Below are 26,033 nucleotides of genomic sequence, written 5' to 3'. Positions count from 1 at the left end.
GCTTTTATTATTATTATTATATTTAATGGCATAAATGTTCACTTCTTTTGCTGTGAAACCACTACATTATGTTTAGTGGAACCATTTGCCATTAGAAGTCGGATATGACCTGTGTGCAAATGAAATGTCTCAAGTGCATAGTGTGCAACTTGGTACAAACGGTGCATGACAAAAGACAGTGCATACAGACAATATGATACACTACAAGACAGATACATAAAATAGTGCCAACCAGTGTTTTTGTAAACATGTACACTTGTGCATATGTACATATTTACAGCAGTCAGTGGCATCATTGAATTGTAATGCGCAAAGCAAGCATTAAATTGAATGTGCAAAAACAGCATATGAGCAGTGTTTATATGAGTGGTACTGTAAACATGAATGGGTTTGTGTGTGTGTTTGTCAGTTCAGTTCTGGGTGTTAAGGCTTGAGGAAATAAGCTGTTACACAGTCTGGATGTGAGAGCCCAAATGCTTCAGTACCTTTTTCCAGATGTCAATAGGATAAAGAGTGTATGTGAGGGATGCATGGGGTCATTCACAATGCTGTTGGCTTTGTTTGACTTTTATATGGAGTTTAATTTCTGTGATGACCATGCATGTTCAACCTAATGCTTAAAGCTATCGTTGGTCAGGTAGCAACAAATGGGGAAACCACACTGTTGTCAGTTTCACAAAAAAAGTTATTTAATCTCTGGTCTGAACTGAATCTCAGATTAAATATAATACAGTACAAGATGTATGCCAATATCTGGGTCCACCCTCTGAAGTGGCTGCCCAGTCTGTGCAAGCAGGTAGTCCACTATGATAAATTCCTCTATAGAAAACAAATTCAGATTACTAAACTACAGTAATTATGGTGGACTTTAAATGTTTTTATTCCACAATGAGTCTGAACTGTTGGGGAGTTTCCTCCCTAACACCTTCAGACTGTTTGTGTTAAAACAGTGAACCACCGCCTCTGCATAGGTGAGGAGAGAGGATGGAAGCTGATTCCCAGTCCTGCTTCCACCTGCACAGGCATTCCAGGAGATACAGCTGAAAATTCAGGGTGTTTGAAGTGTTTCCTATTGAGAAATAAGGCTATAAATTGAAATTGAGACTGTAAGCAGGTACTGTATATTAAGTACAGAGTAAAAAATATAAAAATGCATTTCTCTCTCCTCTCTCCTTGCCAACAGATAACAATCACTTTGCAGTGCCATTGGCATGGCCGAACAATACTCACACAAAGCATTATTAACTGTACATTCCATAGCATGTACATAATCACAATGCTACACGAAAGTAATGTGTCTGGTGTAAAAGCATCAAGCAACATGCTTCTAACTTTTTTGTTGAATCCATTAATAAAATGCTCCCAATCTTTGAGGTAATGTTGGTCTAAATATGATCCATGATGTCCTTCTCATAAACGCTCAACAGCCACTTGCTGGTAGGCACCTCAGTGGGTACTGGTGGCTCCTGAACAGTAACAGAGAAGAGGCAAGGGTGATCAGTAAAGGCAGTGCACTCCTCCATGTAGTATGCCAAGTGGTTAAGCCAGTCCCTATGGTTCGCTTTTAGTTGTTTTGTTTGGCTAGTCTGGTGGGGCTATTTCCAAAGGTCCTCTCTCTCATGAGTTGTATGTCATTTGCATACCTTTCAAGCAACCTTTAGTGACAGTGAGAATTTTAGTAGTTATGTTGAGGAACACAGCAATATGCCATGCCTAACTTGGTGAAGTTGACCGTGACTAAGGGATTAACAAAGATGCATACAAGGAAAGAGCCAAAATCCTAGTGGTAATATCTGTTTGTTAACCAATGATGTGAGGCATAAGACAATTAAATTATTGAATTATTTAGTTATTGAGTGCTATTTTGCAACATGTTAACAATGAAGCAAACCCCAGCATTTATAAGAGCGACTACCTACTCATCTCCATACTGCGGCCAGAGCAAGAATCATGCAAGGGATGTTCATCTTTCTCCAGGAGTTCAACATCAGCAGGGGGACTGAAAACACTCCAAGACTTAACTGAAAGTGCTTGAATCTCCAACCCTCAATCTGTTTCTTTTCATTTCTGTCCTCAGAAGAATGTACTGGCCATTTAAAAACTGAAGATCCCATATAGTCCAGTGGGCATGTATCGTGACCCACACATACAGCTCAGGGGGCAACACTATCAACTGATACAGGTAAAGACAGCAGTTACCCGCATCATGAGTACCCTGATCAACATAAACGTAAAAAGGCACATATTTTTATTACGAGGCATTGTGGCATTTGTTCCAGGGCCACAAAGAAACTTGTTGGGTAGCATATTGCTGGAGGACACCTGTCTAGGAGCGTTATGCTGACCTGTCCAGTCATGTAACCATTTCTTCTTAGACGACAACAATATACATGTTAAATTATACACAAAGATGTGTAAATGGTAAAGGAGGCTAAATGTTTGAAATCAATCTTACTTACTTGTTCCTAAAGCATATCTTTCTGTCTCAACCATGCTATTGTTCTGGTATCATATGATTATTACCTACAAAATGGAAACAGTAGAGAAATATTAGAATGCTATAAGATAAATGTACTTTTTAAACAACATACTATGAAAAACAGCTAAAAGTATTAGTTTATCATTATCTGAGGGTCACTATCAGCCCCTATAAATCCTAGCACTAGCTGCTAGCAGAATTAACTTAATATAAACTAGAATCTTTAACGATGTAAACCCAAAGCAGTAGTACATGTTGATAATCAGGGACTAATTCTCTCCTTAATCTAGCTTTACCAGAGGTTAATCCTACATTTCACAATCAGGCAAAGAACAAGGAGTGAGATTAATTGTACAGAATGGAGTAAAAATAAGCTTTTTTTAAAAATTTATTTAAAGGACAATCGCAAAATTTCACTTGTGGATTAAAGAAATGGCGTGATTTGATTTAGAATTATAGAATTGTGTGTGGGTCACCTTTTATATGCCTATTCACCTAAACCATCCCATTTGTCTCCATTGTGATGTTTAATGTGAACAGCAGGGTGCTGAAGCTCTTCACCTTTATCAGCATGCTTTTATACAGTGCTCTGCTGCCACATGAGTGGATATTATATAATTGCGTAAATGAGCAGATGTTTCTAATAAATTGGTCAGTGAGTGTACATTACAGTAGGTGGTCAGTGGTTTTACAAATTTGTTAAGGGTGTATGCCATGGAATGTGTCTGACGCTGCAAGGCTGAATTCGCTCACTGAAAGCAAATACAGAGAGGATGAGGAGAAGCTTCTTCCGGCAGGCCATTCAGATCTTAAACCAGGAGACACCCAGGACCTAGCAGCCCCCTCCCCCTTTTGCACGGACACTTTAACTCTGGACTTGCACAGCACAGTGCCACTTTATATACCTTATACACTCCATACACTATTTACACACCATACTTCAAATGGACATTCTAAGGACACGTTAACTCTGGACTTGCACAGCACAGTGCCACTTTATACACTATTTACACACCATACTGCACCTGGACACTTAAAGGACATCTTTAAAAACCAAACACATTTATGTATATGTATATTTATGCATATGTATATACATTATTTCTTCATCTATATTTTCATATTTTTATATAGTTTTCTTATATAGTTTTCTATATAGTTTATACTTTTTTATTATTTCATTCTTATTTTATTTTATTTTATTTTTTGCTTTTTTATATATTTTTTTTTTATTTCTAATTCTTATATCGGACATTCACTGCATATCGTACCTTGTATGTATGTGTATGTGACACATAAAATTTGATTTGATTTAATTTGATGTGAATACTCCCAGTCCGTGTCAGTTGCCATGCATAAAAATACCCAAAGCCCAGATCTTAATATTGCAGATTTACACATACTATTACACGCTGAAGCATTTTCACAGTAAGCAAAGCTCAAAGGTTTTTCAATTTGTTTTAATTAAACAATTTAATTCATCACTCACTGGCACACAGTCATTAAAATGTATTTATAGTTCACCCTGTATACATAAATACACCAGTCATTTTTATTAGGAACACTTATACAGTATAGGAAAAATTGTTGCTTTAGAACCATACTGAGCAGAAAGGTCTGTCTGAGCACATATGTCTTTGTAAAAGTCTGATTTTAATCAGAAGCTCTAAATTCAATTCAAGTTTATTTGTATAGCGCTTTTTACAATTGACATTGTCTCAAAGCAGCTTTACAGAACATAAACATAGAACAAAAGGTTAATATAAAGAATAATATAAAGATTAATAGAATGCAAAATTCAAGATTAATATTATATTTAGTTCACAATGTGTATGTTTGTATTTATCCCCAATGAGCAAGTCTGAGGTGACTCAGTCAGCAGTGACAAGCAAAAACTCCCTTAGATGGTAAAGGAAGAAACCTTGAGAGGAACCAGACTCAAAGGGGAACCCATCCTCATATGGGTGACACTGGAGGGTGTGATTATAAATATAAAGTAAAAAAATGTTGTATTGATGCAAACGATCACATGGAGTTCACATCTCCTCTTTAGTATCGCAGAGTCCAACTGGAGCTGGTAGATCTCTAGATGCCTCAGGATTCTTTCAGAGTCGGGCTCATTTCAGTGGAGGTCCAAAATCTTCATCGCATGGAAGACGATCAGAGCTGGTACAATTTCCAGGTGCCTTGGGATGGGTAGAAAGAGAGAAGCAGTGGAGACAGATTAACAAATCTGCTGTTCATGAAATGTGCAAGTCTGATGTAATAGTGCACAATATTATTATGGGATGTATTACGTGTACGCCTGACTAAAAAGATGAGTTTTTAATCTACACTTAAACTGAAAAAGTGTGTCTGAGCCCCGAAGACTATCAGGAAGGCTATACCAAAGTTTGGGAGCTAAATATGAAAACTCTCTACCACCTTTAGTAGACTTAGATATTCTGGGAACTACCAGAAGTCCTGAGTTTTGTGATCTCAGAGAGCGTGAAGGATTGTAATGTGTTAGAAGACTAGTTAGATACATGGGAGCTAAACCATTAAGAGCCTTATATGTAAGTAGCAGCAGTTTGTAATCAATTCTAAACGTAACAGGTAACCAGTGTAGAGATGATAAAATTGGGGTTATATGATCATACTTTTTTGTCCTAGTAAGAACTCTGTCAGCTGCATTTTGGACTAACTGTAGCATATTTATTAAGGACAACCACCTAGCAGGACAACCACCTAGTAATGCATTACAATAATCCAATCTATAGGTCATAAATGCATGAACTAGCTTCTCAGCATCAGATACAGATATATAACAGGATTTTTCTTAGCTTGGCAATATTTCTAAGGTGGAAGAAGGCTGTTTTTGTAGTATGGGCGATATGATTTTCAAAAGACAATTTGTTGTCTAATATAACACCCAGGTCTTTCACTGTCGAGCTACTAGTAACAGTACATCCCTCTAAATGGAAGTTGAATTGTGAGAGTTTCTGTGTACTGGTTTTTGGACCGATAAGTAATATTTCTGTCTTATTGGAGTTTAGCAACAGAAAATTACAGCTCATCAAATCTTTTATCTCTGTAAGGCACTGAGTTAACTGATTATTTTCTGTGAGTTTGCTCAGGTGTTCAGCCCTAGCAGCTTTTAGAGCCTGTCTATAAGTGGACATACTTTCCTTATACGCAATTCTAAAAACCTCTAATTTAGTTTTTCTCCACTTTTGCTTGAGGTTACGAGTTTCTCTTTTGAGGGTGTGAGTATGACTATTATACCACAGTGCAGGTGTTTTGTCTCTAACTTTCTTTAATCGGATGGGGGCAACAGTGATGAAGGTGGAAATTTCAATGACCTGTTTCTCAGAAATATTTGTCTTTTCTTCTTGAAATTACAAGGGCAGTTTCTTCTGCCAGCATCAACTATACAAAATATTGTTGAAGAGATGGAGAGCATACATGAACTGGGACAGACATATACTTTGAATAAATTGAGTGCATTTCTGAAAAGTGATTTCAAGTTAACAGATGAGCACATTGGTAGAATATGTGATGTTATGAAGGAATCTGACCTACTCAGCAGTAGTCATGAAGGACCAATGAGAACCAATTTTTCAAGAACAGAGGCTTTTAAAAAAATGTTCAGATACACAGAACCTGTAAAGTTGTACTTAGGAATAGATGAAACAAGGTCACAGAGGTTTGCCTACTATGTTCCTTTGAAAGACACTTTGAGATGTTTATTGGAGTCTGACTTATAAAAATTCTATATCAAGATTCTTTTGAGGTGGTGAACCCATTAGGTTCAGCAAAAAGCAAGCACAAAGTACTAGCTGTATATCTGTCTCTGGCTAATTTACCACCTCATATAAGATGAAGTACAGACCACATGGCACTTGTAGTTCTGTGTTGAGAAAAAGACTTCAAACACTTTGGACATGACAAAGTTTTCTCAAGGCTAATTGCAGACTTAAAAGACCTGGAAGACAATGGAATAACTGTGGCAGAGGAAAACGTTAAAGGGATTGTTTTGTGCATTGCAGGGGACAATTTGGGGTCTCATACTGTAGTATTGGTAGATTGAAAGAAATGTTAGTGTTTCTGAATATTTCTGCAGGTTTTGTCGTATATCACGAAGGGATTTTTAAACAGATCCAAATGCATGTGGGCCTCAGCGCACTCCTGAAAACTACAATTCTGCAGTAGACGTTTTACAGTCTAAGGGACAACAAAACATTGAAGGTATAACATCTGAGTCAATTTTTAATTCATTGAATTACTTCCTTGCCACCTTGTTTAGGCCATGACATTTTTGAGGGTTTTCTTTCCTATGATTTAGCCCTTTTCCTGAAGTCAAGAAGAAAAAGTGGTTCACCTATTCAATTCTAAATAGCATTAAGCAATTTAAATACAGTGCATCTGATGCACTGAGTAAGCCATGTGCAGTGAGCTCCAATGGAGTAAAGCTTTCTGGTCAGGCTATTCAGAATTGGAATTTTTTAAGACTTCTTCCTGTGATCATATTTGACAAGGTGAAAGAGCCCATGGATGATGTTTGCCAGCTAAAAGACATTGTAAAGGTGATTTGTGCCCAGAACATTTCATTGCCAGAAGTTGCATACCTTGATGTTCTTATCCAAGAATCTCTTGCTTGTAGATTCTCTCTCTTTCCAGGATATAGACTAAAGCCTAAGCATCACTAATTGCGACACTACCCTGCACTGATTTTAATGTTTGGTCCTTTGATCAGGTTGTGGATGATGCGCTTTGAGACTAAGCACAGTTACTTTAAAAGATGTGCTAGGAACTATAGAATTATAAAAACCTGTGCTTCACTCTCTCTGAAAGGTATCAAATGTACCAGGCCTATCTGTCAGAAGGGTCTTTGTGTGATCTAATTTTGAGGGAAAAAAAACAGCACTGCATTTTACCCAGAGCTGTATGGTGGTTCTGTTAAAGATGCAGTGAGGCAGTTTGGATTTACAGAGAACAATACCAAAGTCTCAGCAGAAGTAATGTACAGGGGTACGTTATACAAACAAGGCCAGTTAATTGTAACACATAATATGGATTTAATAGAGTTTGGAGAACTTGCACTTATTCTAATAAAAGATGAAGTTGTTCATTTTCTGCTGAGAAAGTTTGTAGCAGAGTTCATTCCTGAATACCATTTGCATGAATTGAAACATCAGACTGAAATAATGCATTGTATGAAAAATCAATGACCTGGCAGATTTCTATCCTTTAACATCATATATGATGAATGAAAAAAGCGTAATTCCATTAAAGCACAGTGTGATGTCACTGAACATGATTGTTGATCTTTATTTTCTAAATAATAATCCGCATAAATAAACCAAAGATATGAGAAAAACTGACCTCCCAATCGCAACAAAAAATTCTCTTGAGGACACCTTAAAATCACTTGGAGTGGAGACCCCAAGAGATTTCAGATTTCTTGAGGAATCAGATCTGGCAGCTGTACTGAGGCCCATTCAAGCCAGGAAATTTATTTCTGTTCTAAAGGAGACCAGTAAGTCCATCAGTGTTGTATAAAGTACTAGAAAGCAATACTTGAGTAAAAGTACAAGTATCGTACTAGAAAAAGACTTTGGTAGAAGTGAAAGTTACCTTTTAGAATATTACTCAAGTAAAACTCTTAAAGTATCTGATATTTACTGTACTTAAGTATCAAAAGTATTTTTCTGATATTTAATGTACTTAAGTATTGAAGGAAAAGTAAAAAGTAAAATTGCAGTGATTTTCGGTATGCATAAGAGGCACTTCATCCAGTAGGAAGAATCTTTCATTCCAATGTACAGAAACATTTCTTGAAAATACGGCCACGGGTGTATAAAGTTATCTTCTTCACCCTGTTCACTGAGTTCAACACTATCGCTGGGGTGGTCGTCTACGATAACGGGAGGTCCTCCAGTAGGTGCTTCCATGGCGGTTTCAGTTGTGCTGAACATTATGCTGAAATAGAGCGTGTGGAGCTGTGTAATGCAATCTAGGAGCAGTGATTTGTTAAACTTACCTTTTTGCAGTCGCACACATTTCTTCTGATTTTATTTTGTAGTAACGAGCAACAAAGATGCTTAGTTTTTCCGTAAATTAATGGAATAAAAGTATACATATTATCTAGGAAATGTAGTGGAGTAAAAGTGAAAGTTGGCATAAATTTAAATAGCAAAGTAAAGTACAGATATGTGAAATTTCTATTTAAGTACAGTAACGAAGTATTTGTACTCTGTTACATTACAACACTGAAGTCCATGTATTTGTTTCCGTTACAAAAACCTTAAAGGGATGGTTGACCCCAAAATGAAAATTCTGTCATTATTTACTCACCCTCAGTTTGTTCCAAACCTGTATACATTTCTTTGTTCTGCTAAACACAAAGGAAGATGATTGGAAGAATGTCAGTAACCAAGCAGGGATGAGGTCTTTTTGGTTACTGTCATTCTTCCAACTATAAATGGTAGTAAATAATAACAGAATTTTCATTTTGGGGTAAACTCTGTCTTCAGTGGTCAGACATATTTATTACTTTTCTTTTTAAAAGTAACAATTACCTTTGTTATTTGTTCTATTTAATACACTTTATTTTCTGTTTATTATACAGTAACAGCAGTGTTGTATAAAGTAGAAGAACGCAATACTTGAGTAAAAGTACAAGTATTGTACTAGAAAAAGACTTTGGTAGAAGCGAAAGTTACCTTTTAGAATATTACTCAAGTAAAAGTCTTAAAGTATCTGATATTTAATGTACTTAAGTATTTGAAGTAAAAGTAAAAAGTAAAATTTCAGTGATTTTCTGTAGGCATAAGAGCAGGGGCGGTTCTAGGGTTTCATCTTTAGGGGTTTTAGCCCTCAGTGAGATGCTTTACACCTCTCCTCTTGTCTCATTTAACCATATCCTCTTTTGAATTCCATGCCATTTCAGTTACCTCTCCAATTAACCTTGTTATCATTGTTGTTTACCGCCCTCCTGGTCCCCTAGGTGACTTCTTGGAAGAAATGGACACACTGCTTAGTGCTTTCCCTTCTGATAGCTCCCCCCTGACAGTGCTTGGTGACTTCAACCTCCCCTCTGACAAGCTACATTCTTCTTCCCTCCTGTCTCTTCTTGACTCATTCACACTCACACTCAACAGCTACATCCCCACACACAAAGGAGGCAATGTGCTGGACCTGGTTTTCACCCGTCCTTCTCCAGCTACAGACGTGACTGCTACCCCACTACACGTCTCTGATCATCACCTGGTATCCTTTACCATCACTCTCCCTACCCTACCTAAAACTACCTCTCACCCCCTCGCTCTAACCCGCCGCAACCTTTACTCTGTCTCCCCTTCTTCTGTAGCTTCTGGCACTCTTTCTTCCCTTCCTGATCCTGAGTCTTTTTCCTCACTGCCCTTGGACTCGGCCACAGATACTTTCCTCTCATCTCTTTCCTCAACTATGGACTTCCTCTGCCCTATGTCCACTAAACCCAAGAAAACTTCTTGTTCTGCTCCTTGGCTCTCAGATGTGCTGCGCAACAATCGAAGAGAGCTAAGATCATCAGAGAGAAAGTGGAAGAAATCACAACTTGATGCAGATCTTGATTCTTACCGAACACTCATGGCCAAGTTCTCCTCAGATGTGACTTCTGCCAAGACTTCCTTCTACAAGGAAAAGCTTGAAGCTTCCTCACATGACCCTCGGAAATTCCACAACATCATCTCTTCTCTGCTCAACCCCCCGGCTCCACCTTCTTCATCCTCCCTGACTGCAGAAGACTTTGCTTCTTTCTACCAGGAGAAGATTGAGGAAATCTGCCGGACCTTCACTTCAGCCCCGACTGCACTTACATCTCAGAGTATGGACTCCCCTACACCTTTGTTGTCACATTTCTCAACTGTAACAGCAGAAGAGATTCTAAAACTCATCCAGTCTTGCAATCCTACCACCTGCCCATTGGATCCACTCCCTTCCACTTTGCTGCAGACCATCTCGCAAGACCTTCTGCCCTTCATTACAACTATCACCAATAGATCCATAGCATCTGGTCAGGTACCAACTACCTTCAAGAGAGCAAGGGTTATTCCCATCCTGAAGAAACCTGCTCTGGATCCATCAGACATCAGTAACTACAGACCGGTATCACTTCTCTCGTTTCTTTCAAAAATTCTTGAACGCATTGTCTTTAATCAACTGTCTGTCTATCTCTCACAGAACAACCTCCAAGACCCCAACCAGTCTGGCTTTAAAGCAGCTCATTCCACAGAGACAGCCCTTTTAGATGTCTCTGAGAAACTACATGCTGCTAGATCAGCCAATCTCTCATCTGTCCTTATCCTCCTTGACCTTTCAGCAGCGTTTGATACGGTCAACCATAAGACTCTCTTAGCCACCCTCAGGAGTCTTGGGATATGCGGATCAGCTTGGGAATGGTTCGCTTCCTACCTGGAAGGACGCTCATATCAGGTAACATGGAGGGGAGTGACATCTGCTCCACGCAGACTCTCCACTGGCGTCCCACAAGGCTCAGTACTTGGTCCTCTTCTTTTCTCCCTGTATACTCACTCTCTTGGTGAAGTTATTTCCTCACATGGGTTCTCTTACCACTGCTATGCTGATGATACACAACTTATCTTCTCTTTCCCACCCGCAGATGCCACAGCTTCTGACCGGATCTCTGCATGTCTGGCAGAAATTTCATCATGGATGACTGCTCATCAGTTAAAGCTTAATCCTAGCAAAACTGAGCTGCTCTTCATCCCAGGTGATTCATCCCCAGGTCATGATCTTGCTATATCCTTGCACAACGATCTGATCTCCCCTTCAGCCACAGCTCGCAACCTTGGGGTAACCATGGACAATCAACTGTCCTTTTCCTCTCATGTTGCTAATGTGACTCGCTCATGTCGGTTTCTTCTCTACAACATTAGAAGGATTCGACCATTTCTGTCCACACAGGCTGCTCAGGTACTTGTTCAGTCTCTTGTCATTTCTAGACTGGATTACTGCAATGCACTGCTGGCAGGTCTACCTATGAACGCAATCCGTCCTCTGCAAATGATCCAAAATGCAGCTGCCCGGCTTGTTTTCAACCTGCCAAAGTTCTCTCATACCACCCCGCTGCTGCGATCCCTCCACTGGCTTCCGGTAGCTGCACGCATCAGATTCAAAACACTGATGCTGGCCTACAAAGCCAAAAATGGACCAGCTCCCTCTTACCTCAAAGCCCTCATCACTCCTCGCACTGCACCCCGCACCCTCCGATCTACCAGCACTGCTCGACTGGTTCCACCATCTCTCAGGGTAAGAGGCAAGTATACTACAAGACTCTTCTCTGTACTGGCACCAAGGTGGTGGAACGAACTTCCCCTAGAGAATTTAAAACAAGAAGAGTTTTATATTATATATTATATGACTACATAGTAAGCCAAAAGTTATGGTATTATTTAAAATGGCAAAAGTGGACACCAAAATCTTATGCATGATGTAATGATGCCAGTCTTGAATCAAATCAGTTCATGTATGTGTGCATTCTCTACAAACAGTGTGTCCAATGAATGCAGTCATTAATAAAAAATATTCACAAGACAAAGACCAAATCAATAAATGTTATTTTTATTTAGTATTGAATGGATTGTTTGCATTAATATTTTGTTTGTGCTACAACTCTGGTAATAAGAATAGTGACATTTCACTGCTTTTGGTTGCCGTATTTGCGGCTTTCAGCCGATTATCGTTATAGATAAATGCCTCCAGCGATGACTGCGCGTGCACTGCGCCTCCAGCTCTGATTGCGCGTGCACTGCGCCTCCAGCTCTGATTGCGCGTGCACTGCGCCTCCAGCTCTGACTGCGCGTGCACGCTGCGCGTGACTGTGCTTCTCCGTAGAGAGTGCGGACGTGCGCAATGCAATCTAGGAGCAGTGATTCGCCAAACCTCCCTTATTGCAGTCACACACATTTCTTCTAATTTTATTTTGTAGTAACGAGTAACGAAGATGCTTAGTGGAAATATAGCGGAGTGAAAGTATACATTTTATCTAGGAAATGTAGTGGAGTAAAAGTGAAAGCTGACATAAATTTAAATAGCGAAGTAAAGTACAGATATGTGAAATTTCTACTTAAGTACAGTAACAAAGTATTTGTACTCCGTTACATTACAACACTATGTAACAGTAAAGCAAACAAATTATTGTGATTGTTAAGTAACTGTTCAACTGTAAAGACCATGATGATGTTTTTCATTTTGTTTGAATGTACATGTGACTTTTTTTTTTACAGCACAAATTTCTGAAACCCCAAAGCAAACAGTCTGTTCATCTCTGGGATCTTTTCTGTCCCAGAGTTTTTCATGCTCATCTCTCAACACCTCCCCTCCTAGTGTGAATGGTAAAGGATTGTTGTTGCGGCAATGTTGGAAGTTTGTACTTGTTCAAGTAGGATGAATTTAACGGAGGTCGCCAAAAGGGTGGTTGCTAAATATCCAAAGTCTTTGCAAGAGGTGATTGAACAGAGTGTGATTGGTCCTGGATACTACTCCTTGGTCAAACAATTTCAAGTCAGGGTCGAAAATGCAAGAAGGACCAGCACACCAAAAATAAAAAACCGCATTCATGATACAGAGGAATGTGACACTGAGGAAGTCACACCTGAAAAAAGAGCTGCAGTCCAGGATACATACGGCTGCATCGATTGGGGAGTTCGATTTATGCCCCTCAGTGAAACTGCTGAGAGTAATCAGTTGAAAAAAGAGAAGATGAGGAGTCTGTCACAAACAACTGACTGGAATGAAGAGGAAGTGAAGGTTCTCATGAAGTCTACATATTTTCAATGAAAAGATATCACCAAAGGAATAGACATGAAAATCCTCACCCATGACTGGCCATTTTTGTTTCAGGAAAGTGGAATGTAAGTGCACTTTAAAGACCTCACAGGGATACCACTTAAAGAGACCTTCCTGAACAGCATTGATGGAAAAGGAAACAGGCTGTTGAACTTCATGAGGAATGTTTGTGCAACCAAGAAGAAGCATGTTAAGAAGCATGATACCCTAGATGCTAAATTCTGTACGATATTACATAGATCATGAGCATTTCTGTGTTCTGTGATTATTGTTCATAAATGTCTTTAATCTGAAACTTAAAACTTATCAAAATTAACCCAGTTCTTGCACGTTATTTGCTTTTTTTTTTTAAAGCATGTTCTGCATATTTAGCCCCTTTCTACCACTGAATATATAATTTTGAGATTTGTCTTTAAATAATGTGGACACTTTAAATAATGAGAGACTCAGGTAATAGTTGTGTATGATAATTGTCATGAGTGTTAAAAGATGAGGGTCATGGCCAGATATTTGGATGCTGGAAATTCAAAGCATGTTCAGGACCTAGTGGATTTTGTTTAATGTCTCAAATTAAATGAGACTAATGAACAACAAAACAGAATGTTCATCTTTTATGTAACATTAGACAGTATTAAGCATTTGGGGTATCTAAACCTTTTAACTAGTCTATTGTATTAAATGGAGTTAGTAATTTGTGTTGTAGAATGTGTAGAAAATTATTATGGTAAATGGTGAACGATGACATCACTACTTTCATCGCTGCTGTTTGCCTAATGTTTGGCAGTTACTACTGTTTCAACATTCACTACCCTGAACTGGCATCAGTGCTTGAATTCCTGCAAAGGTATGTGAAGACACCTAGGAGGGAAGGTTCACTTAATATTTACAGAGTTTCAATGTTTTTTCTTTCTTTTAAAGGTGTTTTTTCAACATCAATCCTGAAAAGGGCACAAAAGTTGTGGAAAAGAAGAACAAAAGCGACTGCAAATGAACCCAAGAGTCTTCACCCTAATCTCTGACCTTTCTGATCATGAGTGGTGAGAGACTTTGTAAAGGTGGACTGCAAATGGTTTCCAAGTTTAAACTTTATAAACATTGAAATGTTAATGACTTAAGTTGTAACCACATGTTTAGTGGTAATAATATACTATACTCTGTAAGCACTTGTGCCTTGTTCTGCTTTAGTAGTTCTTACTGTAAATGTTTATCTGAAAATGTACCTACTGTATCTTCCCAAGCTCAGTTTAAAGTGGCAGTTAGGTAGCAGAAATGTTTTCAATTCTGAGTCAAAATTTTAAATGAGTAGTCTTCACTGACTGATCTTAATCTTATGGCGCATATGATCAGATTAAGATCAGTCAGTGAAGACTACAGTACTCATTTAAAATTTAGACTCAGAATCGAAAACATTTCTGTATACTTCTGTTAAAATACAAGAACAGAAACATACATTAATGTTGTTTTAAATTATGTTGTCTTTATTAAAAAATCCATGGGACCACACTGATGTCCGAGTCTATTAATAGATTCTGTTGGGTTTTGATTTGATTTAGGTTTGTGTTCATCAATTAGAATGAAAGTACTCTTAATAGTTTTTTAAAGGTAAAATCTGAGTGTTTAGAAATGTAACTTCTATCTCTTCTAGCTCCCAGCTAGTGTGATTAAAGGATGCTTTGAATTCACTGGTTATTTATAATACAAAATACTATAACAGAATTTACATATTTAATGTTTTTTTCCTTAGTTTAAATAGTTTTCTGTCTGCTTTGTGAAATAATTATAGGTTATAGGTTGTAATTATTACAAAATAAACCTTTAAATTAAACAGTTTTGAGCTGTAAAAAAGATGGTTATGAACCGTAATTATTACAATGTAAACCCTGTAATTTGACAGGTATAAATCCGTAAAATGTACAGTACAATGGGTGCAATCTTGTACAACCAATAACGTTCCTACCGGAATTTTGACGGTAAAGTACTGGCAACCACAGCTGCCGTTTTTTTACCGTAAAATGTACGGTTTGTTTTTTAAAGTTAATATTTCAGTGGCATTTCTAAAGCTTTAAGGCTTTAAGCTTCACTTTTTTTTCTATTCAAGCTTTCTAAAATGCCTTAAAATATTTTCATACTGGTGTCTTCCTGGATTAATCATAACAAACCCATGAGTTATGAGTGAAAGTCAGGATTAGCTGACATTGAAGAACAACAGTTACTTCACTGGGTTTCTACCTGTGCTGGATTCATTCATAATGATGTTTCTGCAGTAAAGGAGAATTAATCAAAACAATTCTATAATAAAGCTGAAACAGTTTCCTACATACTATATGAAGAATTCTTGTTCTCCTTCCACAGGCCTCATAACAAACATCTTTAGCAATAATTTAGTAAATGTGGAGAGCTGCTGTCTTGTCTGACTGCCATCAACCTCACTGCTTGTCCTGTCTAAAATAAACAATATCTGAAATATATATGAAAAACATAAATAAACATGTTACAATATAAAGAATGGTTTATTTATTTCATGGCATGGGTAACCTTTATTTTATTTAGGATTTCACTTATTTATTTATATTTTAAAATAATTCTCTTAGACAGATTCCCAAACTAGACGTTGTGTCCCCATGTAGCGCTTCTTGATTTGTAAATATTAATAAGAGAAAGTCACCATTTCAAATATTGTTTCATCCAATCACTTTACAAATTAATATAAATATTGAAGATGGATTTTGTGTACTAATATTTTTAAATGTTACCAGTAATCACATTCAGTGAAGATTTATTTAAATTAATAAATCAATGTTCAGCATTTTACTATTTACTTAGATTTCATATGAAATGCTACATAAAAATGTTTCCCTCTATTCTTTCAATACAATCGTTTCAGTACATCACATTTCACAATGGCCTTCATGGCTAATTACAATAAATAAACTGTTGAATAGAAATTAACTCATTATTATGATCACAAATATTACAATCAATATTTATAAATGCTAACAATTAAGACAGTGTTTTGACAATTAAAACAGATAAAATAGGACAACGTTCTCATGAAATGGTATGAAACTCTTCTTACTACCTCATTGTGCACAACGAATCTGCTCTCCTTGACCATGTCTTCAGATCAGACATAGAGTTATTTACTCTAACACTGGTGATCTTTCAAACAACAAACTGAAAGACACAACCCACCCTGCACACCATTTATTCGACCTTCTACCATCTGGCAGATGCTTCAGGTCCATCACATCATGCACAAACAGACTCAGGAACAGTTTCTACACCAGAAACCCAACGTCAATATTTATTCATTTCAACCACAAATCTGTACAAAAGGCACTGAATGTGCAAAACCTCAATATTAGTTCAACCTAACTTTTATTACTTTACTGTAAACTTTACTGTTCACATGTGCAATATGTTAAGTGCAATAACCCATCAGTTTACTATCTCAACTAAACATCTCAACTAAACTTATTTTATACTATTTACAATAGAATATTTGAATGGATCCACTTATGCTAATGAAGCTCTGCCACAATAACCTAGATTAAAATGAGTGACAGGAGGAGCATCCAAACACAAACAAAACCAGAACTCAGTTTTCCAAAAGGAATTTCTCACAGAGTTTGTATGTTTGTGCTAAAGCCAAACTTTAATCTGTTTTTTTTTTTTAAAGTAAGTTGTAGATACCTTCCAGGTTATTTGTACAAATAAGTAATAAAAAATGTACTATTACCCTTTAAGTCGGTGTTGTGTACTGTATGTGTTCCCATGTAAATGATGACTGTAACAGATCATAACGTGTCTCTGTAAAACTCCTCCTATTAAGGAAGTTTTAAGTCTGAGATGACTGCAGTCCTTCATAAACAGCCTGCAGTCTTCTGCTCTGGTGAGTTTAGGTTTGTTTTCAGTTTATTGAGAAATCTGAGTCTCATTTTCAGCACTGTGGAAGAAAGTGATTATTAACTGGACCTACAAAGTCGTCTGTTTAACTGGAAAGAAACCTGAAATTAGAGTGTTGTTATTTTTACCAAAGTGAAAGTGAAACTCTGAGCATTCGGACTGGAGAGAACAACAACTGCAGTAAAATAAAATGGCTTCTAAGTTTTCAGAGGAGGATTTCTCCTGTCCTGTGTGCTGTGACATCTTCAAGGATCCTGTTGTTCTGCACTGCAGTCACAGTGTGTGTAAAGTGTGTTTGCAGCAGTTCTGGGAGACCAAAGGATCCAGAGAATGTCCTGTTTGTAGGAGGAAGTCATCTATGAATGATCCTCCTTTAAATCTGGTCTTAAAGAACCTGTGTGAGACTTTCTTACAGGAGAGAAATCAGAGACCATCATCAGGGTCTGAAACAGTCTGCAGTCTGCACAGTGAGAAACTCAAACTCTTCTGTCTGGATGATCAACAGCCAGTGTGTTTGGTGTGTCGGGATTCAAGAAAACACACCAACCACAAATTCTGCCCCATTGATGAGGCTGTAACAGACTGTAAGGTAAATAAAATCTGAGGTCATGTGTCACTTCAGAAACATGGTGTAATAAAAATTGCAAATGCATTTGATCAATTTAGCTTCTCATAATTTTCTTTTGGTCTTGGTGCATTTTAAAAGTTCATCTGAATGCTTAAAATATTTATTGTAAGAAAATATAACAAATCTGTCATTAAAAAAATCAAGTAAATAAAAAAAAAAGTCTTTAAAAACACGTTTAAAATTCTACGGTTTAATCCCCTTTATAAACAATGTGTACAATAAGAGCTGAAACACAGAGTCTTCATGGAGTGTGTTAATTTATTTCAGGAGGAGCTCAAAACTGCACTGAAGCCCCTACAGGAGAAACTAAAGATCTTCACAGACTGTAAACTGAACTGGAGTCAGACTGCAGAACATCTAAAGGTTACAATCAATAACATGGTTTTGATAGAATTATATTCTCTATCATTGTAAAATCAGTTATATTTCATTTAATTTCCTCTTCACTGCAGATTCAGGCCCAACACACAGAGCATCAGATTAAGGAACACTTTGAGAAACTTCACCAGTTTCTACGAGATGAAGAGGCAGTCAGGATCGCTGCACTGAGAGAGGAAGAGGAGCAGAAGAGTCAGATGATGAAGGAGAAGATTGAGAAGCTGAGCAGAGACATATCATCTCTTTCAGACACAATCAGAGACATAGAAGAGGGGATGAGAGCTGAAGACATCCTGTTCTTACAAGTGAGGATCATTTAGTCAGTATTTATACTGTGAGAAAGTAAAACTTCTTTCCATCATCAGAAACGTCACATTTCAGTGGTGTAAAAATGTAAATCATATCCACTGATATGTGCTTTGTTGTTTTCCAGAACCACAAGGCCACAGTGAAAAGGTGAGTGATGTGGTTCCTGTCTCTCTGCTTCTCTGTGTTTCTGAATCCAAAGCCACAGCAACACTGACTCCTGAATGTTTTTGCAGAGCCCAGTGCACACTGCAGCATCCAGAGGAGCTTTCAGGAGCACTGATCCATGTGGCAAAACATCTGGCCAACCTGAAGTTCAGAGTCTGGGAGAAGATGCAGGACACTGTCCAATACAGTAAGAGTCTTTCTTTCTTTTTCTTTCTTTCTTTCTTTCTTTCCTTCTAAGCGTGTGTACATATTAAACACAAATATTTTTTTCGTTTAGTAAAGGAAAAAAAAATTGTTTAGTAAAAAAAAACTGATAGTAATAAAAAAACAACAATAATATATTATTATTATTAATAATAATAACACTATTATTACTTCATTATTATTATTATAATTATTATACTGATTATTATTATTATACTGATTATTATTATTATTATGATGATTATTATTATGTTCATTTTGTAATCATGTAACATAAGGGAACTCTTATTTTGAAAGGCTTCTATTTGGTGTCAGACTGATCAGTGTTTGAAGAAACTGAGTGAAAACATGGAGAGTTGTAGCGGCTTACAGACGTTTTAGAGTTATTATAGAAATGTAATTAGTATAACGATTGGTTACATTTCTAATTTAAGCAAATTATTGCAGTTATTATTGCTCTGAAAATTGCAGTTATATTTGTTTATTAATGAAATTTGTATTGTTAGCTAGTTCCATGTTAATGTAATGTTATCCTAGCCCTGTGTGTGTGTGTGTGTGTGTGTGTGTGTGTGTGTGTGTGTGTGTGTGTGTGTGTGTGTTTTCAGCACCTGTAACTCTGGACCCCAACACTGTTTATCCTAAACTCATTGTATCTGATGATCTGACCAGTGTGAGATTCAGTGATGAGGAACAGAAACTTCCTGATAATCCAGAGAGATTTGATAAATATTGCTGTATCCTGGGCTCTGAGGGCTTTAACTCAGGGACACACTGCTGGGATGTTGATGTTGGAGACTGTACATGGTGGAATATGGGTGTGATGACAGAATCTGCTCAGAGGAAGGGGGAGATAATCTCCAGAAGTGGAATCTGGTGTGTGGTGTATTATAAAGGTGAATATCTAGCATGTTCTACACCACAGACTTTGACTCCCCTCTCAGTAGAACAGAAACTACAGAGGATCAGAGTGAAACTGGACTGGGACAGAGGAAAGCTGTCATTCTCCAACCCTCTCACTAACACACACATACACACTTTCACACACACATTTACTGATAAATTACTGCCATATCTAAATGTTGCATCTAAAGAATCTCCTCTAAAGATCCTCCCACTTCAGTGCTCTGTAAGAGTGAATCAGATCAGTTAGAGCTCATATTGTTTTATTACAGGTTATTATTGAAATGTTGCAAATTAAAAGATTCAGATTCTTTGTGAAAGTTTGTTAAAAGTTGAAAGCACTGAACAGTTCATTGTGAAAGGTTTGTGGCATTTGTAAATAACCATAAGTATATTTTGTTACAGGAAAAGCGATTGTCTTTTATTTTGAAAATTTTGTATTGCAATGGTTGACTTCCGGTCTTAAGCTACACCCCCTTTTTTGTTTAAGATGCGCGCGTGCCCTGGCTAATGCTGTTTATAGTATAGCTTGGTATCACAAATACGCAATAACTTCGTCCCTGAGCCGTGGTTAATGTCTAATTTATACTCGCAGCCCTTCACAAGAGGCAAAAGATGTTAAATAAGTTGAGATATGAGCATTTTGTCTGTTAATGTGTTCGTTTTGCACAAATGTAAGACAGCAGATTGCGAACAATGTTAGCTGATCAGTTACATGTTTTGTTTACATCTCAGCTCTTATGTTGGTGATATGTGTTAATTTAAATAAACACGACGTTTATTGTCTACACAACTTTATTCCCGTGTTCGGCATCACCGTCACTCACACACAAACACTGAACAACCCGCGCTGCACATGCGGCAAGAAACTTTCGGCACACCGTACCGTGGCCGAGAAGTGCAAAACAAATTAACAAATCCGAAAACAAATTAACAAATCCGAAAACACATTAACAAATCCGAAAACACATTAACAAATCTGAAAACAAATTAACAAATCCGAAAACAAATTAACAAATCCGAAAACACATTAACAAATCCGAAAACACATTAACAAATCTGAAAACACATTAACAAATCTGAAAACACATTAACAAATCCGAAAACACATTAACAAATCCGAAAACACATGGCTATTAGGACATGGGGTCCGTGTAACTTTCGGTCATTCGACTTTCCATTCAGAAACGGGTATTAAAAAACAAAAAAGAGTGGCTATTTGATTTTTGTTTTAAAATTTCATGGTCAAAAACGGATGAGTAAAATTTTAAAAATGGTTTTATTTTCATTTTATATTTCGAATAACAAAAAAATTAAATCACCAGAAAACAGAAACGAAAAAAGGCCCGTTTTTTATATTCCGAGACCGGATGTGGTCATTTACATGACAAAAGCGCCAAATTTTTTAGCCCAGACTAAAATGTCTTTTTAACCATACTCAGTTATGATATTAGATATGGCAAAACAAGGCCTGTCATCTGCAGAAATCTCTGCGCGGATATCACACGAAAGTGGGGGAGCAAGAGGATGTTCTGCAAGAAATGTGAGGAGATTCTGCGCTGAAAATGGCTTAAGTTTGATGGGACTCCCCGACGCGCATTTGGAGTTAGAGGTGGCAAAAGCTATAACCGAGGTATGTACTTGCTATATCTCCCCGTTTTTAGTGTGTGTGTGTGAGAACTAACATGTAGGCCTATATGCACACACATATGTCCTGCATCCCCAAAGGCTCTTCAACTGGCATCTTTTATGCCCGCTTATTATTACAAATAGTAAATAAATCACACTAAATAGCCTCAGCCTACCATTATTTGTAAGTAATCGCTGTCAACATAATCCTTACAACACTGACAAATCCCTTAACACAGACATACACATGCTGCACTGTCTAATGGCATGATAAACATATATTACCGGACTAAATGACTACAGACCTGTGGCCCTAACATCTGTGGTCATGAAATCATTTGAAAGACTGGTTCTGGCTTATCTGAAGGACATTACTGGACCCTTACTGGACCCTCTGCAGTTTGCCTACAGGGCAAACAGGTCTGTGAATGATGCAGTCAATATGGGACTGCATTATGTTCTGCAGCATTTGGACAGACCAGGGACTTATGTGAGGATCCTGTTTGTGGACTTCAGCTCTGCTTTCAACACCATCATCCCATCACTCCTTCAGCCCAAGTTATCCCAGCTATCCGTGCCCTCCTCTGTCTGTCAGTGGATCACCAGCTTTCTCACAGACAGGCAGCAGCTGGTGCGACTGGGGAAACTCAAATCCAGCACCCGCACCATCAGCACTGGCGCCCCGCAGGGCTGTGTTCTCTCCCCACTGCTCTTCTCTCTGTACACGAATGACTGCACCTCTCATGACCCCTCTGTCAAGCTCCTGAAGTTCGCAGACGACACCACACTGATCGGCCTCATCCAGGACGGTGACGAGTCTGCTTACAGACTGGAGGTGGAACGGCTGGCTGTCTGGTGCAGCCTTAACAACCTGGAGCTGAACACGCTCAAGACAGTGGAGATGATCGTGGACTTCAGGAGAAACCCCCCTGCTCTCCCCCCACTCACCATCATGGACAGCATTGTGACAGCAGTGGAGTCATTCAGATTCCTGGGAACCACAATCTCCCAGGACCTGAAGTGGGACATTCACATTGACTCCATTGTGAAAAAGGCTCAGCAGAGGTTGTACTTCCTTCGCCAGCTGAAGAAGTTCAACCTGCCACAGGATCTGCTGAAACAGTTCTACACTGCAATAATTGAATCCATCCTCTGCACTTCAGTGACTGTTTGGTTTAGCTCAGCCACCCAATCCGACCTCAGGAGACTACAGAGGGTAGTTCGGACTGCTGAGCGAATCATTGGCACAACTCTCCCTACACTCCAAGACCTGTACTTCTCCAGAGTGAGCAAAAGGGCAAAGAAAATCACTCTGGACCCCTCACATCCAGCACACTTACTATTTGAACTGTTGCCATCTGGCCGACGCTACAGAGCCCTGTGTACCAAAACGACCAGATATAGGAACAGTTTCTTCCCTCAGGCAATACATCTGATGAACACTTAACATACATCTGATGGACACCTAACATACACAGAACAATACCTATTCTTACATTGTCTGCAAGTACGCATTTATATTTTATTTTGCACATCTATATTTGAATTTGCACATCTTTACTTTAATTTGCACACTTATATTACAATTTGCACATACAACTGTCTATTATTTATATGTTCATGTCTTATTGCTACATGTTTACACTGTGGAGCTCCTGTACTAGAAAAAATTCCTTGTATGTGGAAACATACTTGGCAATAAAGACCTTTCTGATTCTGATTCTGATATCAGCTGGTATGATTTTGGAAACTGGAAATCATGTTAATTTGTTATAATCTAGACAGGACCTACATATGGAAGAAGGATGATAAAGGGGTATCTCGGCATGAAAGGAGTGCATGCTGCAGAGACTCGAATTGGTACAGTGCTCAGAACGATGCATCAGTCTTACCATGAAGCAAGACGTCAGGTATGTACTGTCTCAACATTAATATTTTACATTATCAAAATTACAATTTATGTTTAACTATGAGCTAATCTGTATTTTTATATTTTTATTGTTTAGCTGCAGTTACTTAGCTTGTCTAAGATTGAAAAAAACCTTACACAATTTTATAGTATAATCAAACCAAATACCCTAATTTTTATTGTATTTATTCATTATAATTATTTATATTAATTTATTTGACAGGGACAACACAAATAGGCATCGTTACATTTATAAAACCTGCAACCGATGCAGTGTATAAAGGACTAATGGGATTTTGTATATGAAAAAGTTTCAGTACATTGTTTATCTATTTTTTTTTCAGGGTGCCCGCAATCTCAACCCCATACCATATCAAGCTGGTTACATGGGCCATAAGATCCATATGGACCAAAACGAAAAACTGGGGTCACCCATGTTTTAGCCATTGATGGCTTCAGCAAAAAGGTTGTTGCTCATTCTACAATGCCTATAAAAAACAACCTTGCCATCTATGAAGATGTTTTCAGGTAACAGCCTATGTCTTGTTGTGGACACTAAAGGGATTGCATACACACGGCTAAGAACGTGACTAAACTGTTGAACACCTACATTGTTATGAACCATATTATACAGAAAATAACTGATTTGGAACAGTTACGTTTAAAAAGTTTATTAAAATTGACTTTTTCATCCAATAGGCCTGCAGTACTGGAATATGGTATATGGGACCAGGTGCGAGTAGATCATGGCAAGGAGTTTTATTTGACACTCTTCATGCAGGAGCTGCTTACACCTCATCGCCATAATCAGGAGAGAAGGCCTTATTTACAGACTTCATCCACAAGGGTACAGTTCAGTAGTTTTTGTGGATGCTTCAGCTGCACACTACTTGTATGCCTGCTTTTATTATTACTATTATTGTTTGCTTCAGCAGCATACTGTTTACTTGCATACATGACATAAACTGTCTTTACATTTCTATGCTTTCTGAATTTTAGGGTAAACATCCCATTAAATTAAAATCAAAATTAACCTTGGCCAAGAACAGATTTTTTTTTAATCTGGTTACATCTTAAACAACTGCTGAAAGAAAAAAAACAACACTGGACTTTATTCAGTACTTTAAATTCTAGTTACATTGTTTTTTTTTTTAATGTTACATTCCATTTGGGAAAATGGTCCTTAAGCAGAGGACCATGTGTAAATATGCATAATGACTGCTGGGTTGATACATTTACAGATTTACTGGGAATTCTGCATAATTATTTTTCCCCAAATGGGTCATAACATATTTTCCATTAACCACCACAACAGATTGACTGATGAACCTTTGTTGCAAATTCAGAATCATATAGTTGAACGAATCTGGCCTGAAGTCAACAATCGTGTCAACTATCCACTGAAGACAGCTCTTCTGCAGTTGGTGGATCAAGAGGAAATAGACATGAACGACAGCCTTGTGAGATACTGTGTGTCAAACCTGACTGGCCAGTTGTGCCCGATTGGTCTTACAAGGCTGGTGGAGTCATGGAATGCTCACCAAATTCCAGGTGAAATAAAACAGTGTTGCAAAGATTACAATAATCACAATAAGCATTCATAAGTTAAGACCAGGGGGGCACGGTGGCTTAGTGGTTAGCACGTTCACCTCACACCTCCAGGGTCGGGGTTCGATTCCCGCCTCCACCTTGTGTGTGTGGAGTTTGCATGTTCTCCCCGTGCCTCGGGGGTTTCCTCCGGGTACTCCGGTTTCCTCCCCCAGTCCAAAGACATGCATGGTAGGTTGATTGGCATCTCTGGAAAATTGTCCCTAGTGTGTGATTGCATGAGTGAATGAGTGTGTGTGTGTGTGCCCTGCGATGGGTTGGCACTCCATCCAGGGTGTATCCGGCCTTGATGCCCAATGACGCCTGAGATAGGCACAGGCTCCCCGTGACCCGAGGTAGTTCGGATAAGCGGTAGAAGATGAATGAATGAATGAAGTTAAGACCAACAGTCTGTTATTTATTTTACAGGTAAAGGTGTACCAAATGGCTTGGCTGGCTGTGGATGTCCCAAAAAAATCCCACAGGAGCTGCTGCCTCATTCAGTTGATGCAGCAGACCTTTACAGCCAACAGCTGGGATCCTCACTGACCACACATTCAACTTTTGGAGTTGATCCATTTTAAACTGAACAGGACAAACTTAGAGTTGAGAATCAGTTTGCTGAGCAATATTCAGACATTTCAGACTTGTTCTCTAGAGCAGTGAACAATGACTTGGCTCCGTACAAACAGGCATTGCTCTGTCTTATAACCACAACTCAGCGCAATGCAGATTGCTCTATTTGAACAGAATATAAATTTGTAACAAGAACAGTGAACACCAATCACATCAACCAGTCTAAACATGTAAATAAATTAACATTACAACTCAATTTTGGAATCAATAAAACAAATACAACATGCCTATTTGTGAGTATAAAAGTGCAAAATGCTACTCCTCTTCAAAAAGAGATCTCAGAACAGAAAATGCTTCTGACAAACCATTAATTTCAAATATGTTGATGCCTGTGGTGTTCCCTCTACATTTTGCACAGTACACAGAGGTCTCCTGCCACTGTTCCACACGTTTTGCAGCCAATAATGCTTTGGCAACACTGTGTGAAGACTGGCTCCTCGATGAACTCTAAAAAATAAATAGAGTCACTA

At 38.1% G+C, this 26,033-nt stretch overlaps 1 protein-coding gene and 1 pseudogene across 1 annotated transcript; both read left to right on the top strand.

Moving 5' to 3' along the window:
- Window positions 1–17,159: 17,159 nt before the first annotated feature.
- Window positions 17,160–20,600, top strand: LOC132849901 (zinc-binding protein A33-like). Its single transcript, XM_060875917.1, has 6 exons — window positions 17,160–17,807; window positions 18,114–18,209; window positions 18,299–18,529; window positions 18,658–18,680; window positions 18,767–18,885; window positions 19,508–20,600. The coding sequence occupies exons 1-6, from the start codon at window positions 17,409–17,411 to the stop codon at window positions 20,050–20,052; spliced, it is 1,413 nt and encodes a 470-aa protein (XP_060731900.1). The 5' UTR covers window positions 17,160–17,408; the 3' UTR covers window positions 20,053–20,600.
- Window positions 20,601–20,742: 142 nt separating this feature from the next.
- Window positions 20,743–25,816, top strand: LOC132849910 (uncharacterized; annotated as a pseudogene).
- The last annotated feature ends 217 nt before the right edge of the window (window positions 25,817–26,033 follow it).

This window comes from Tachysurus vachellii, chromosome 8, assembly GCF_030014155.1.
Source record: "Tachysurus vachellii isolate PV-2020 chromosome 8, HZAU_Pvac_v1, whole genome shotgun sequence".
NCBI lineage: Eukaryota > Metazoa > Chordata > Actinopteri > Siluriformes > Bagridae > Tachysurus > Tachysurus vachellii.
Note: the sequence above shows the minus strand (reverse complement) of the source record. Positions and strands in the feature narration are given on the sequence as shown.

What these genes read in the sequence shown, in the direction of transcription:
- LOC132849901 (XM_060875917.1), top strand. Translation starts at nt 17,409, where the DNA reads ATGGCTTCTAAGTTTTCAGAGGAGGATTTCTCCTGTCCTGTGTGCTGT. An exon ending in AAGACATCCTGTTCTTACAA is followed by an intron (nt 18,530 to 18,657) that starts GTGAGGATCATT and finishes GTTGTTTTCCAG; the next exon opens with AACCACAAGGCCACAGTGAA. An exon ending in CACAAGGCCACAGTGAAAAG is followed by an intron (nt 18,681 to 18,766) that starts GTGAGTGATGTG and finishes ATGTTTTTGCAG; the next exon opens with AGCCCAGTGCACACTGCAGC.